Raw genomic sequence first — 13612 nt, 5'->3', positions numbered from 1 at the left:
TCTAGGGGTCAAATCAGAGCTGCAGCTGCTGGCCTACACCACAGTCACAGCAATGTCAAATCCAAGCCGTATCTCTTACCTACACCACAGCTATGCCGGATCCTTAACCCATTAAGTGAGGCCAGGGATCAAACCTGCGTCCCGATGAATACTAGTCAGATTTGTTTTTGCTGAGCCATGACAGCAACTCTCTGGTGGTTGATTTTTGACAAATCTTACTGACAAAATCAAGACGGACAATAATAATCAATTAGTCAAGCATCAATAGTCTGCAACTATTTTAAATTATTTTTTATAATAATTGCATTTTCATAGAAAGTATATGGCCTTCTGTATATACATTCTCTATTTTGCCTAATTGTAAATACATCTTGCAGTTGTGCTTTCTGCTTAATATCAGGCTTGTTACTCTGCATAATGCCCTCGGGTTCATTGCTCTGTGTTTACTCTGCCTCCATTTATTTCTCTTGTTACTTGGGAAATATAGTGATTGAACATGAACTCTTTTCATGCTTCATTGTTTAGCTAAAATATAGAGAAAATTATGCTTTTCTTATGTTAGCTTTTCCAGGCATAAAATTCTTACCTATGATGAAAATCAGTGATCAGCCCAGCCCTAATTAATATTTTCCAGTGAATAGTCTAAATATTGTTGTTTTACTTATTGCCCTTTTCTCTGTAAAAAATCTGGAGATGAAGTCATTAATGTATTATACGCTTTAATTTATATTAAACAATGGTTTATGTAAATAGAATCTGTATCTGCTACTCCATTCTATTTCCAGAAATTAATGGAGCCTCTTATCCCCTATTTTTATTCTTGATTACCTAAAGAAGTTGTCTTTTCAGGAAAATGCAATTAACTTAGTGATTTTTTTTTTTTTTGGTCTTTTTAGGGCCACACCTGAGGCATATGGAAGTTCCCAGGCTAGGGGTCGAATTGGAGCTATAGCCACTGGCCTACGCCACAGCTGCAGCAACACCAGATCTGAGCCACATCTGCAACCTACACCACAGCTCTCGGCAACGCCAGATCCTTAACCTCCTGAGCAAGGGCAGGGATCAAACCTGCATCCTCATGGATGCTAGTCAGATTCAGTTCCAATGAGCCACGATGGGAACTCCAACTTAGTGATTTTTATTTGATTGTTTCAAAACTCTGATAAAATAATTTTTCAAAATTTAATAAATAGTTCAGTATCAAAAATGCATTCACAGAATATGTTAATGAAGTTTGGAAGTACTCATATATAGAATTTAGATAATTTACATATGTTATTTAGAACTATCTTGGGTTACCGTGCCAGGAATATGCATCAGACCTTGTAAATGTACCAGTATTAAGGAAAGAAGGCCATGGTCTACATGTTTTTGTTAATTGATAAAAATCACCATTTGAAATATTTTTACATTTAAGTTTACTGACTTAACTATTTAATACATATATTATGTATAGTTTCTATATCCTATATATAATAAATAAATATATATATTTTAAGGAGAGAGAAGTCAATAGGGGATAGTAATCAATGCTTTTAATGAATAGAGGTTGAAACATCTGTTAAAAATGAACTGAAAATACTTACATATTGTCAAAAGATGGATGAGTAGTGCGAAGTACTGAATACAGACTAAATGTGCCCAATTATTATAGATTAAAAGACAAGCAGTAACCTGATGCTTCTTGGAGAAATAACTGTTTTTCCCTCTCTTCCCACAAAGCTCTATGTTCCTTCATAAAAACCTTCAAGTTTTATCTCAAAACATCTAGCGGAAGTTTCTGCATGCTCTTCTTCATTATTGTTCTAAATCTGAAATCCTAAAATGTCCTACTTGCTATTTTAACACAACTTTTCATATGAAAGTTATAAAAGAAAAACAATCTAGCACTATTTTTTTTTTTTTTTTGATGAGCTGGTCTGATATTTCACAGAGTCCATCGCCATTTATTTTCCTTAGGAGCAAAGTAAACCTACCACTTTTAATGTGTTATGCGATAGAAATACATTTTTCTTCAGAAATATTCTTCAAGATAAATTCTTAATGACCTTTGGGAAAATAGTAATAGGTCACTGATGAATCATGCACAAGAGCAACATTGGTGAGTACATTTTAATTGATATTATGGGACCTGTGTCCCAGGAGAAGACTGGGGAAATTATCCAGCAGGGAGATGCCCAGGTCTGTGGGGTGGGGGGATGGTGGTAAGCTTAGCAAAAATAAACCCACAGTTTCTGATGATACTATTCCTACGATTGATAAGTAATTTTTAACACGGTGTGGTATCTGTTTAAAATCTGAAAGGCAAAACAGGCAGAAAACTATTAATGAAGAAATACCTGGTTTCATTTTGTATAAAATAATTTTAAAATTATTAAAATCTTTTGAGCTGTATCATTTCAGCTGACATTTCCTTAGGAAGTATTTCTCCCTTCATCAGATGAGGTAAATTTCTGGTATACATCTAAAGTTAGAAACAACAGAAATGTTACCTTTATGTTTCTGTATTATTTCTAATGTGTTGGTATAAAACCCAAGATACATTTTAATGTGTACTAAAGCTATTACTAATGACCAAATTAGGCACAGTTCATTCCACAGTGAATAAGTACCATGCTGAAATATATAACTTCTTTGAAATAGTATCTTCTTACTGAACATATGTAAGTGAAAACTAGGATATTTAAATTATTTTTGTATATCTGATACTGGTACTTGAAAAACAGAGGTTGAGTTAATAATTGAATTACTAGAGACTTTATCACTACTGTCAATACAAATATAACTTAAGAAAACTCAACAGAGATCTTTCTATTTTTAAAGAAGTTGTCTTTGTGTGATATGTGTATACACACATATAATTTCAAGCACTTGATAATTAGGAAATCTTCATTTTACACAATAGTTAACCATTGCCTAGTAGAATATACGTTTCCAGGCTCAGCTTTAATAGCTAAATATGGTTTCATTTTAAGGATGTTCTGCAGTTAATCAAATCCCCCTTTGTTTAGCACTTCAAATTCCCACATTACAAATAATATTAGAATGCATAGACACATATTTACCTCTTGGCATCATTGTGCTCTTATCTTTTGTAAGTTTCCACAAAAGTAGTTACTAATCATAACTTTGCATACTTAACATATTCATACAGCATTTTCTAAAGAAATGGTTGTTTGTATCTCATACTTTTGTAAGAATGGCTGTTTTAACACAAATAGCATACAAAAGGTGAATACTTTAGCCCTTACCAATGTGAAGGAGAATGAAATACCACTCCTCCACTTTAGAATGGAGATTATATACATATACAAAAATAGAAAATCACAAATATTGAGGAGCATGTGCTAAAATTAGAATCCATGTGCATTTCTTGTGAGAACATAAAATGGTGCAGCTGCCATGGATACCAGTATGTTGTTTCCTCACCTGATTAAACATAGCATTGCCATATAATCTGACAACTCCACTTCTGAGTGTCTATTCAAAAGTATTGAAGTCAGGGAGCTCCCCCTGTGGTTCAGTTCCCTGGCCCAGGGGAGTGGATTAAGGATCTGGCATTTCTGCAACTGTGACATAGATCTCAGCTGTGGCTCGGATTTGATCGCCAGCCAGGGAGCTTCCATATGCTGTGGGTGTGGCCATAAAATTAAAAAAAAAAATTGAAATCAAAATCTCAAAGAGGTACCTTCACTCCCATGTTCACTGTAGCCTTATTCACAATAGCCAAAATAAGGCAACCCCCTTACTGCTGTATTTTGTATTCAGCCTAACAGATGAATGGATAAGGAAATCATCATGTAAATGTACAATGAATAGTGTTCAGCCTTAGAAAGGAAGGAGATTTTGACACATGCTGTAAAATCAGTGAACCTCAAAGACGTTATGTAATTCTATAACCAGGAGGAGATCCGCTGTCCAGCATTGTGCCTACAGTTGACAGTACTGAACTGCAGCCTTAAAAATTTAAGAAGGTAGATCTCATGTTAAGTGTTCCTGCTACAGTTTAAAACAAGGGGGTTGCTTTCATGTTTTCCTTGGAGAATCTCTACAGGCAGTTGCACTGGAAGGAAGTGAGAGGAAACATTAACGCATTTGGAACCTGGGCTGTGCAAATCCAACAGTTCCCGGCTTTATTTAGGGCAACTTTGAGATACAAGTAGGCATGGGATGTCAGGTATCTGAAGATTTTCAGCAAAGTGCATTTCTGATTGGATTTCTGCCAGTCAGTGCCCTATCTGGGAATTGAGAAAAAGGCTGATATCTAAGAAAAAGCCCTTGACTAGTTTAGGATAAAGATCGACTGTTAGGAGACATTTCCTAATACCTGGGAGAGGGATGTTTTCTCAACTTGGGGGACATTCCATAACATCTTCTTGCTGGGTTTGATGTTCTATGTGCTACCATAAAGTGCTCCTAATTTTTGGCCTGCAGAATTTGTTTGGAAAGTATAAGTCATTTCAGAAGCCATGACCAGGCAAGGAACAAATTGGTAGGCAGCATGGTGCATGGAAAGTTAACTGAATTGGGATGTAGATTGAAATTTGCACCAATTCAGAGACACTTGGAAAAATTCCCTTCCCCTTTCTGGGTTCACTTTCTTTATCTCACAAGTGAGAAAGTTGGACTACATCAAGAGTGCAAATGAATCTCCTCTCAAATGAAGCTCAACTCTTAGGATACTGACTGTGTGTTGAGAATTCTGGAGTCATAGCTTCATTCTTCAAGAAAGAATTTTTCAACCTATTTGTAATTATTTGCCACAGTCATGGGAAAGTAAAGTTCATGGCAAGTCTCTTTTATCTGCTATTCTTCATATTATATATGTGTAATCCCCTCTATATGGAAAATTCAGTTATTTTAAGCACTTTAATAGTTTTTTTGATGCTGGAGACTAGAAAATGATTTGAAACCCCTCTCAATAATATTAAATGATACCCCACACCAATCTTCTACAAAAATATGGGGTTATGGGCTGTGTTCTTGGATATAAAAACTATATGTAAAGCACTGAACCTAGACATTCAGTTTACTAGGGTTTTAAGTTCCTTCCACTGTGTTCCTGCACATGAACACTGCCACACTTTAATAAACTACAGTGTGTGTTGGAGTCCTGTCATGGCTCAGCAGTAACAAACCTGATTAGTATCCATGAGTACATGGGTTTGACTCCTGGGCTTGCTCAGTGGGTTAAGGATTGGCATTGCTGTGAGCCACATTGTAGGATGCAGAGGCAGCTCAGATCCCTCATTGCTGTGGCTGAGGTGTAGGCTGGCAGCTGCAGCTCCGGCTCAAACTCTAGCCTACAAAATTCCATATGTCATGGGTGCGGCCCTAAAAAAAATAAATAAATAAAAAGAAAAGAAAAAAATAAACTACAGTGTGTGGAATCACACACACAAATACTTTAAATAAATAAATGGTGTATGCATGATATGATATTAATAAGTCTTGGGAATGTTTTGTAGCCACAGCTCTTCAAACTTTAGTTTTTTAGTAATTACTTCCATATTATAAATATATATATTCATATTATCTGTGGCCATATGAACATTTGCTAATTAATACTTTATCCTAAGGATTTCAAGAGTATTTTTAATAGTTTATGTAGTAGTATAATTACATTGGTGCCATATAATTATACAATTTTACAGTTTTGTCAGTATTTGGAATGTTGTATGTAACCTTATATTTGTGTTTGGCTCACATTTTAAATGATATTAGAATTTCAGAAGATTTTACAGTAATTAGCTTTGTATTAGTCTTACTGTTTTCATATATATATATACATATATATTTGCTTTTACTTTGCTTTGTATGTCTTACTATATTCATATATATATTTTTTACTTTGCTTTGTATTAGTCTTACTGTATTCATATATATATATATGTGTGTGTGTGTGTGTGTATGTGTATATATATATATATTTATATTTGCTTTTAGGGCTGTAGCTGCGGCATATGGAATCTCCCAGGCAGGGTTGAATTGGAGCTGTAGCTGCTAGGCTAAGCCACAGTCACAGCAACCTGGGATTTGAGCTACATCTGTTACCTACCCCACAGCTCATGGCAATGCTGGATCCTTAACCCACTGAGCAAGGCCTGGGATTGAACCTGTGTCCTCATGGATACTATTCAGGTTCCTTACTGCTGAGCTACAGTGGGAACTCCTAATTACTATATTTTCATTCCTCCTAATTAAATAGCATGATCATTTGAAAAGAGCAAAGGTGTGTGAATTGTCTTTGAATTTCCCTTCTTATTTGAGTACCCATGAAATTGGGTTCTCTTATCCCTATATGTGTGTTAAATAGGTGTGTAAACATTCTGTACTGATTTTCAGTAATTTCATGAACTGGGTTTTATGATTATCCACCTCTGTCTATTTAATGCTAAAACTTTCTGATAATGTGATATGTCAAAAAAAATCACTGCATGTAGGGTAAAAGCAGTCATTCCTGATAATAAGTCATTAATTGTTTTATTAATTTATAATTAGTAGTAATTTCTGTTTGTATCAGCCATTGGGAGAAATCACCCTCCCAAACTGCTGCAGTCTATCACAATTTAATTTTACTGTTTAATAAAAAATGTGTAACCTGAGAAGATGTAGATAAATATTTTTGATGAAGCAGAGCTGGAGGAAAGTATCCTGGACAGGCTGAATAACCCATTATCACTGGGAGATAATTATTTATCAGCTATTTTTCTCTTTATAGATTCTGACTATCTTACTCAATAGAATAAGGAAATAAGAGGAGGGATGGGGCAGAGTCCTTTGGTAGAAATAATCCTAAAGCACGGGTTTCTAAGCCTTGAATTTAGGTTTTATTTCATTCCTTAGTGGGAGGTTGTTGTGAACTTCATTTTGCACCATTTATTTTCATGTGGGGTTTGAACAGGCTATCTAGAACTTTCCACTTGTCTTTTGAAATTTAAGACCAATGTTTACTTCAGTCACACTTCACATTTCCCTGTGTTTGACAAGTGTGAAATAGATGAATACAGGGACCTGGGGAAATTATTGGGAAAAAAGTTAATACAGATAAATACTTTTGGAAATAGAAAAAGGGAATTAAAACGGAGCTGTAAAATGCCTGTGAAATCGTTGACCACCCTATTTAATGTGAATTCTACCTTCCTTTCCTTAAAGTATTTCAGTTTTGTTCATAGCATTTTCTAAAAATACTAGGTAATTTAATTTTCTGTAAGATTGACACCTTAATATGTACTATCCCTCACTAGAAGTGAGCTAGCTCTACAATAGCAAGAACTTTTTTCTGTATGCTTTATCCCCTTCTGTATACCTACCACCTAGAACAGTAATTGGTATTTATGTGTGGTTAATTTGTGATTTCAGCTGTAGATTTCATAGTGATTAATGCTTGTTTGATAATAACATCTTTTGGGTGATGTCCTTAAGGGCCTGTCTTACCTGCTGGTTCTTTAAGGTATGAATAAAGGGATTCAGCATGGGAGCAACAGAGGTATTAAGTACTGCCACCCCTTTGCTCAAAGTGACACCTTCTTTTGCAGATGTTTTTACATACATAAAAATGCAACTCCCATAAGAAATGGATACCACAATCATATGGGAGGAACAAGTAGAAAAGGCCTTTTTCCTTTGCTGGCCAGAGGGGATCTTGAGAATTGTTCTGAGGATGAGTGTGTAAGAGAGAATCACCAAGGCCAGAGTTACCATGAGTGTGAATACTGCTAAGAAAAATGCCATCAGCTCTAGAAACTTTGTGTCAGTGCAAGCAATCAGTAGCATAGGAGAAGAGTCACAAGTGAAATGGTCAATGATGTTGGAGTCACAGAAATCCAGCTGGAGGCCCATAGTCACTGGGGGAAAGATAATGAGGAAACCAGCCAGCCAGGAGCTGATGACAAGCTGGTGGCAGACTTTGTGACTCATGATGGTTGTGTAGTGTAGAGGTTTGCAGATAGCCACATAGCGGTCATAGGACATCACAGCCAGAAGAAAAAACTCCGTGGAACCCAGAAGGATTAAAAAAAATACTTGTGTCATGCAAGCATTATAGGAAATGGTTGTGTCTCCCGTTGCAATGCTGATCAGAAACCTAGGAATACAGACCGTAGTGAATGAAATTTCTAAGAAAGAGAAATTCCTGAGGAAGAAATACATAGGAGTCTTCAAACAGACATTTGATAGCGTTAACATGATGATGGTCATGTTTCCACCTACACTTAATAAATAGGTGAACAACATAAGAAGAATATCACAGCTTGTAACTCGGGGTCATCTGTAAGTCCCAGAAGAATGAATTCTCTAATTGTTGTTTTATTTGGCATGACTGAACTCTGAATTCTGCAGATCTGTAGGTAAAAATAAGAGTGGATATCAACTCCTGATGTGATTTCCTAATACATTTATAGCGCTCTTCTTCTGCACAAAGAACAATAAGGCATGCATTAACAAGAAGAAAAAAATTGTTACTGTCAGAATCACAAACTCTTATTAGAATGTATTTAGTAGCGAAAAATTTCTGTGTTTTATTAGTTTAAAAACTTGGACTTTAATCAAAGCTCGGATAATTTCCTGCTCTATATTTTTTATTAGTTATTTAACACATAGATGTTTGTTTTTTACAGTCCTAAAAATGAGTAACGATGATAAACTACTTAGCATACTTCATTGGGAAGTCATTCATTGGGAAGTTTAAACAAGTTATTGAGTTGATAGTATTTTTGAAAATGTAATGTCCATAAAATTCCATTCTGCTGTTGGAAAACTTATTTTTTAATTGGAAGGCAATGTTTTCTAAATAAGTTTTGGTCTATTCATAGTAAAAAGTTAAGCAAAAATGTTGTATTTATTAATTGATTCATTGAAATCCGTTCCCTTTGCCTTTATGGAAAATTGATCCTACTCACTCCTCTTTGACTAAAGATGACACAGCACAATGCTAGCCCTTATCAATAAACAAAGCCACAGTGTAAAAGTTCCAGTTGAACTGCTTCAATGTAGTGAATCATGTAAACGATGAAAGAGATCACATTATTTCCTCTGACTTAATTATTTCAGAAATTTATTTTATGACAACCCTTATCAAGTTCTGCTTTCAAAAATAATAATCTGGTAACTTCATTGTTTATCAAACCATAGTTTTCAAGCTTGTGATCAGGAAAGAAAGTATATTGAAAAGATCATAACAGCAATAATCGCAGTAAGGACTCATATAACACACTATATGGAGTTATATTATTTTTATCAATATTATTAATATTATAGCAAAGACCTAACAGGTTTTTCCCTCTGCCCCCAAAACGTTCTTGGTAGGTCCTATTAAGAGACTCACTTTGCAGCTGAGGAAATTGAGGTACAGAGGTGGTATGTAACCTGCCCAAGGTCACATGAGAAGTGTATATAGGTATTAGCATCCATGTCTGTCTGCCACTGCGTTATTCCTAGTGCTTAACACTGATTCTGATTCATTTTTTGATGAATTAAATTCAAAATTAATTATTGAGTAATGTGTATGCAACCTTGATTCGAAGTGGCCTCAAAATCCACATATTTCTTTAGCTGTATGGGTTTAGCTCTGCATTTATGCCTCAACTATTCAGAACCAGTCAATCCTGACAGAAAAAGATACTAGGAACAATGATTGTCCACAAAATGGGAACTTTAGGTTATGGGAATTTTGGAATCCCAGTGAGGTAGATGCTCAATATCTTGAAAGATACTTATCTGTGTAGTTCAGCATGATGTGCCTGCTACCAGTACTAGAAAGAGTACTTTCTAGCAGATTGATGATAATTGAACTCTGAGGGTAGACTGATTTCATAACAGAATCAAAGTGTGGGTTGTTAGGACTGTGCAAATGACAGAGACATGGGATACGGTATCCTGTGGCTGGAATGACTGTACTTGGTCATACAAGATTAGACCTGGCTGAAAAAATTCTACCTCCAGAGGCAAGTGTGATATATATATGAGCTCAGCTGTGACAAATTTAGGACATTGTAGGGAGAGAAAATAAGGCAAGAATTGACAAAATGTCCCCATGATGCATTTCAAAGAGAGTAATCCTTAGAGTTATATGATTTCGAAAGATAATTAACATTGCAGATAAAGAAGAAACATATTTTCATGCTAGTCCTTGATGGAGCCAAATGATAGTTTAAGCTGAAATATTTTTCTGATTATCTGTAGGAAGAGAAACATAATGTTTAGGTAGAAGAGGCTTCCTTCATTTTGCTACATTTTATAAACTAATTTACATTTGTGTACTCACTATTTCAAATTTAAAGATTTTTGTTCAGATTTTCCTTGTCATAAACCATCCATTTCTCAGTCAAATACTCAGTTCGTAAGTATGTGAAAATCCAGTGACCCACCTTCCAAAAATATTTTGTTTGGAAATTTAAGTGTCATATGTTTCATGACTTTTCTGATACTGCTCAGTGATATAGGTTTTCCAAAAGGCTTTTCTCCAAAGAAACAGACACATCATATATATATATTTGAGTATAAGGTCACAGAAGAGTTTGTTTTTGAGGGAAACATAAAAGAAACCTCTCTGGAGACAGAAAAACTAGTGCATTTACAATGCAATTAATTTTAGCAACACTTTTTAATGAGGTCCCCTTGGGAGCCATATGTATGGGAAAGATATAAAATTCTACCTACAATATCAGACTCTGCATGACACAAAGGGAAAGGCTAATGAAAAAATATTTCTTCCTTGATTATTTTTCAAATTATTTTCCTAATTATTGTTTTAGAGAGACTCTCATTGGCTGTCTTGCAGATTTTAATGAGAAAACATGAATATGAGGTAGAAATTTAACTGGGAAATAGAAGAAATCCCAACCTAGGTGATTCTTTAGCACAAATGATGATGAGTGTTTTTTTTTTTTTTAAGTATAGCTGAGGTTCACCGTGGAAGGTTATGCATTGTTAGTTGAGAGATTTAAAATGTTATAGATACCTGCATTCTTGGATTTAGAGAGAATGGATAAAACGTGTGGCCCAAGAGTGGGTATTTTACACTTGAATTTTAGTTAATTAAATTCAATCAGCTAATGAATTCCAGGATTTAATTAATGGTGTCATGGGGATGCCAGACCATTTGGTCAGCGCTCTAGGAAGAAAATCAAAGCTAAAACAATAGCTGTTACTTTGCAGAATAGGGACCATTTGTAGGACTGGAGGTAATGATTATGGTAAATACTGCTCTATTATCAGGCATTGGTATTCAAGATAAAACCTAATAGCATGAGGCTCTCTGGGGGAATGATCTCATTCTTATACCAACTTCAGCCAGGAAATCTCTGTCATTTGAACAGTGGATATACTCAGTGATATTGATGAATTTTCTTTCTCCCTTCCTTCCCTTCCCTTCCCTTCCCTTTTCTTCCCCTCTCACAGTAAAGAAAGGGTATAGAACCAAACCCTGGGAAAAAAATCCACCTGGAAAGAATATTTTTGTCAATTATTTAGTGTCACTTTTTCATGAATGATTCATTAAAAAAAAAAAAGAAAACAGATGGAAAGCTCCTTGATTTTGTTCTTGACCACACTTTTTTTTTTTTTTGGCATAAGCAACAAAAGCAAAAGTAAACAAGTGGGACTATATCAAAAAAAAAAGCTTCTGCACAGCAAAAGAATAAAAAAAATGAATAAGTAGCCTGAGAAATGGGAGAAAATATTTGCAAACTGTGTATCTCATAAGGGGTCAATACCCAAAATATATGAATAACTCATACAACTCACAGCAAAACCCAAATAAATCCAAACCCAAATAGAAAGTAGGCAGAGGATCTGAATAGATATTTTCCCAAAGAAGACATACAGATGGCCAACAGGTACATGAAAAAGTTCTCAGTATCCCTGATGATCAGGGAAACGCAAATCAAAACCACAATGAGATGTCATCTCATCCTTGGTAAAATGGCTGTTATCAACAGGACAAGTAGCAAGTATTGGAGAGTATGTAGAGAAAAGGGAATTCTTTTGCCCTGTTGGCGGTGTATAAGTTGGTACAGCCACTAGGGAAAACTGTCTGGGGGTGGGCGGGGATTTAAAAAACTGAAAATAGAATTACCATATAATGCAGAAATTCCATTTCTGGGTATTTACCTGAAGGAACTAAAAAGACTAACTTGACAAGTATCTGCACTTTCATGTTTATTGCCACATTATTTACATTTAGCCAAGCATAGGAACAACCAAAGTGTCCCCTGTTGGATAAATGGAAAGGAATCCACAGACATGTCCTTTTTGAATAAGAGGGAGGAGGTGTAGCCACAGCACATGCAATTTTAGGAGTTTGTCTCTGACTAGTTGAATGGTTTCTTACATTTAGGAAGATGGGATTAAGCACCAGATTTAAAAATCTTTATAAATTTAGATGTAAAAGATTTGTAAAAATAGTACAGATCTCCTTATATATTTTGCTCAGCTTTCTATAAGGGCAACATCTTTTTATATAGTCATGAAACATTAGCAAAACTAAGAAACTAATTTTGTTACGCTACTAATAGTTAAAGTACAGCTTTTATTCAGATTTCATCAATGTTTCTCTCAATGCCCTTTACCTGTTGGTCAAGTCTGTAGTCCTTCATTGTTTTAGAGATCAGGTTTCTAGCTTTTCCTAACCTGTGAAAGGTCCTAAGTCTTTCTTCATTTTCCATGACCTTCACGTATTTTAAGAGTATTGGTCATGTACTTTGTAGAATACCTCCCAATTTTGTTTGTGTGATGTTTTCTAGGAATTATATGAAGCTATAATTTTGTGTGCCTTTTTCAGTGTGTTATTTAGAGAGACTATGATATCCTTATGTCTTATCACTGATGCTAACTAACTCTGTTAAACTTGGTTAACGGATATCATCCAGATCTCTCCACTATAAAGATTTCCTTCTGAAATTAAGTATTTTTGAGGGAGATGTTTTTGATTTCTGTTGTTGTGGTTTTAAGTTGTAAAGAATAGCACAAGAGAATAGAAGAAGAATAGCATTCTTATGATTAAATCTCAGGCTTTTAGGGTGCCTGTGTTTCTGGGCCTTTGTAAGTGTTTCTGGTACAACTTTTTCCTTGGAATGTAGATCTTTGAAGAGTATTCTGGGATTATTTCAGAATGGTTCCCCTTTCTCGTCTGAATCAGGAGGTGATCTTAGATTTTCAGTTTGAGAACATGGTGGGATTAGAGGAGGCAAAACCTACGAAAAAGTGGGGACCCCCTTTTTATGACAATCCTTAGATAATTTTCACTCTCATGATAATGAGCTCTGGTCTCCAGTAGTATGTCATAATTACTAATACAGTGTTCCTACCTACTCGTGATTCCAGTATCATGTGTTGAGCAAGTAATCTCAGTTGTGACTCAGGATTCTCCTGTTGCTCCAGATTTTAGGGTGCAGTTTGCTCTGCAGCTTCACATCTCTTTTGGATCCAGACGAAGTTATTAATACTGAGTTTTTTTCACCTTTTTCTTGTTGTAAAGCAGAGGTGAGAATTTCCATGCTTTTTACATATTGGAGCTAAAACAGGAAGTCATAGGCTTTTCTATGTAGGTGTTTATGCTGTTGGCAAATAAATTCAGTTTTGCATCTTCCTTTCCAATATGAATGCTTTCATA

At 35.2% G+C, this 13612-nt stretch overlaps 1 protein-coding gene across 1 annotated transcript; it reads right to left on the bottom strand.

The window, feature by feature from the left end:
* Positions 1 to 6068: 6068 nt before the first annotated feature.
* Positions 6069 to 9414, bottom strand: LOC100620277 (olfactory receptor 6C65). Its single transcript, XM_021081801.1, is given in 2 exon segments — positions 6069 to 8237; positions 8240 to 9414. Coding segments are annotated over 2 exon segments (936 nt in total). The 5' UTR covers positions 8319 to 9414; the 3' UTR covers positions 6069 to 7380.
* Positions 9415 to 13612: the final 4198 nt, after the last annotated feature.

Source organism: Sus scrofa, unplaced genomic scaffold (assembly GCF_000003025.6).
Source record: "Sus scrofa isolate TJ Tabasco breed Duroc unplaced genomic scaffold, Sscrofa11.1 Contig2358, whole genome shotgun sequence".
Classification (NCBI taxonomy): Eukaryota; Metazoa; Chordata; class Mammalia; order Artiodactyla; family Suidae; genus Sus; species Sus scrofa.
This window is presented reverse-complemented; position numbering and strand designations above follow the sequence as displayed.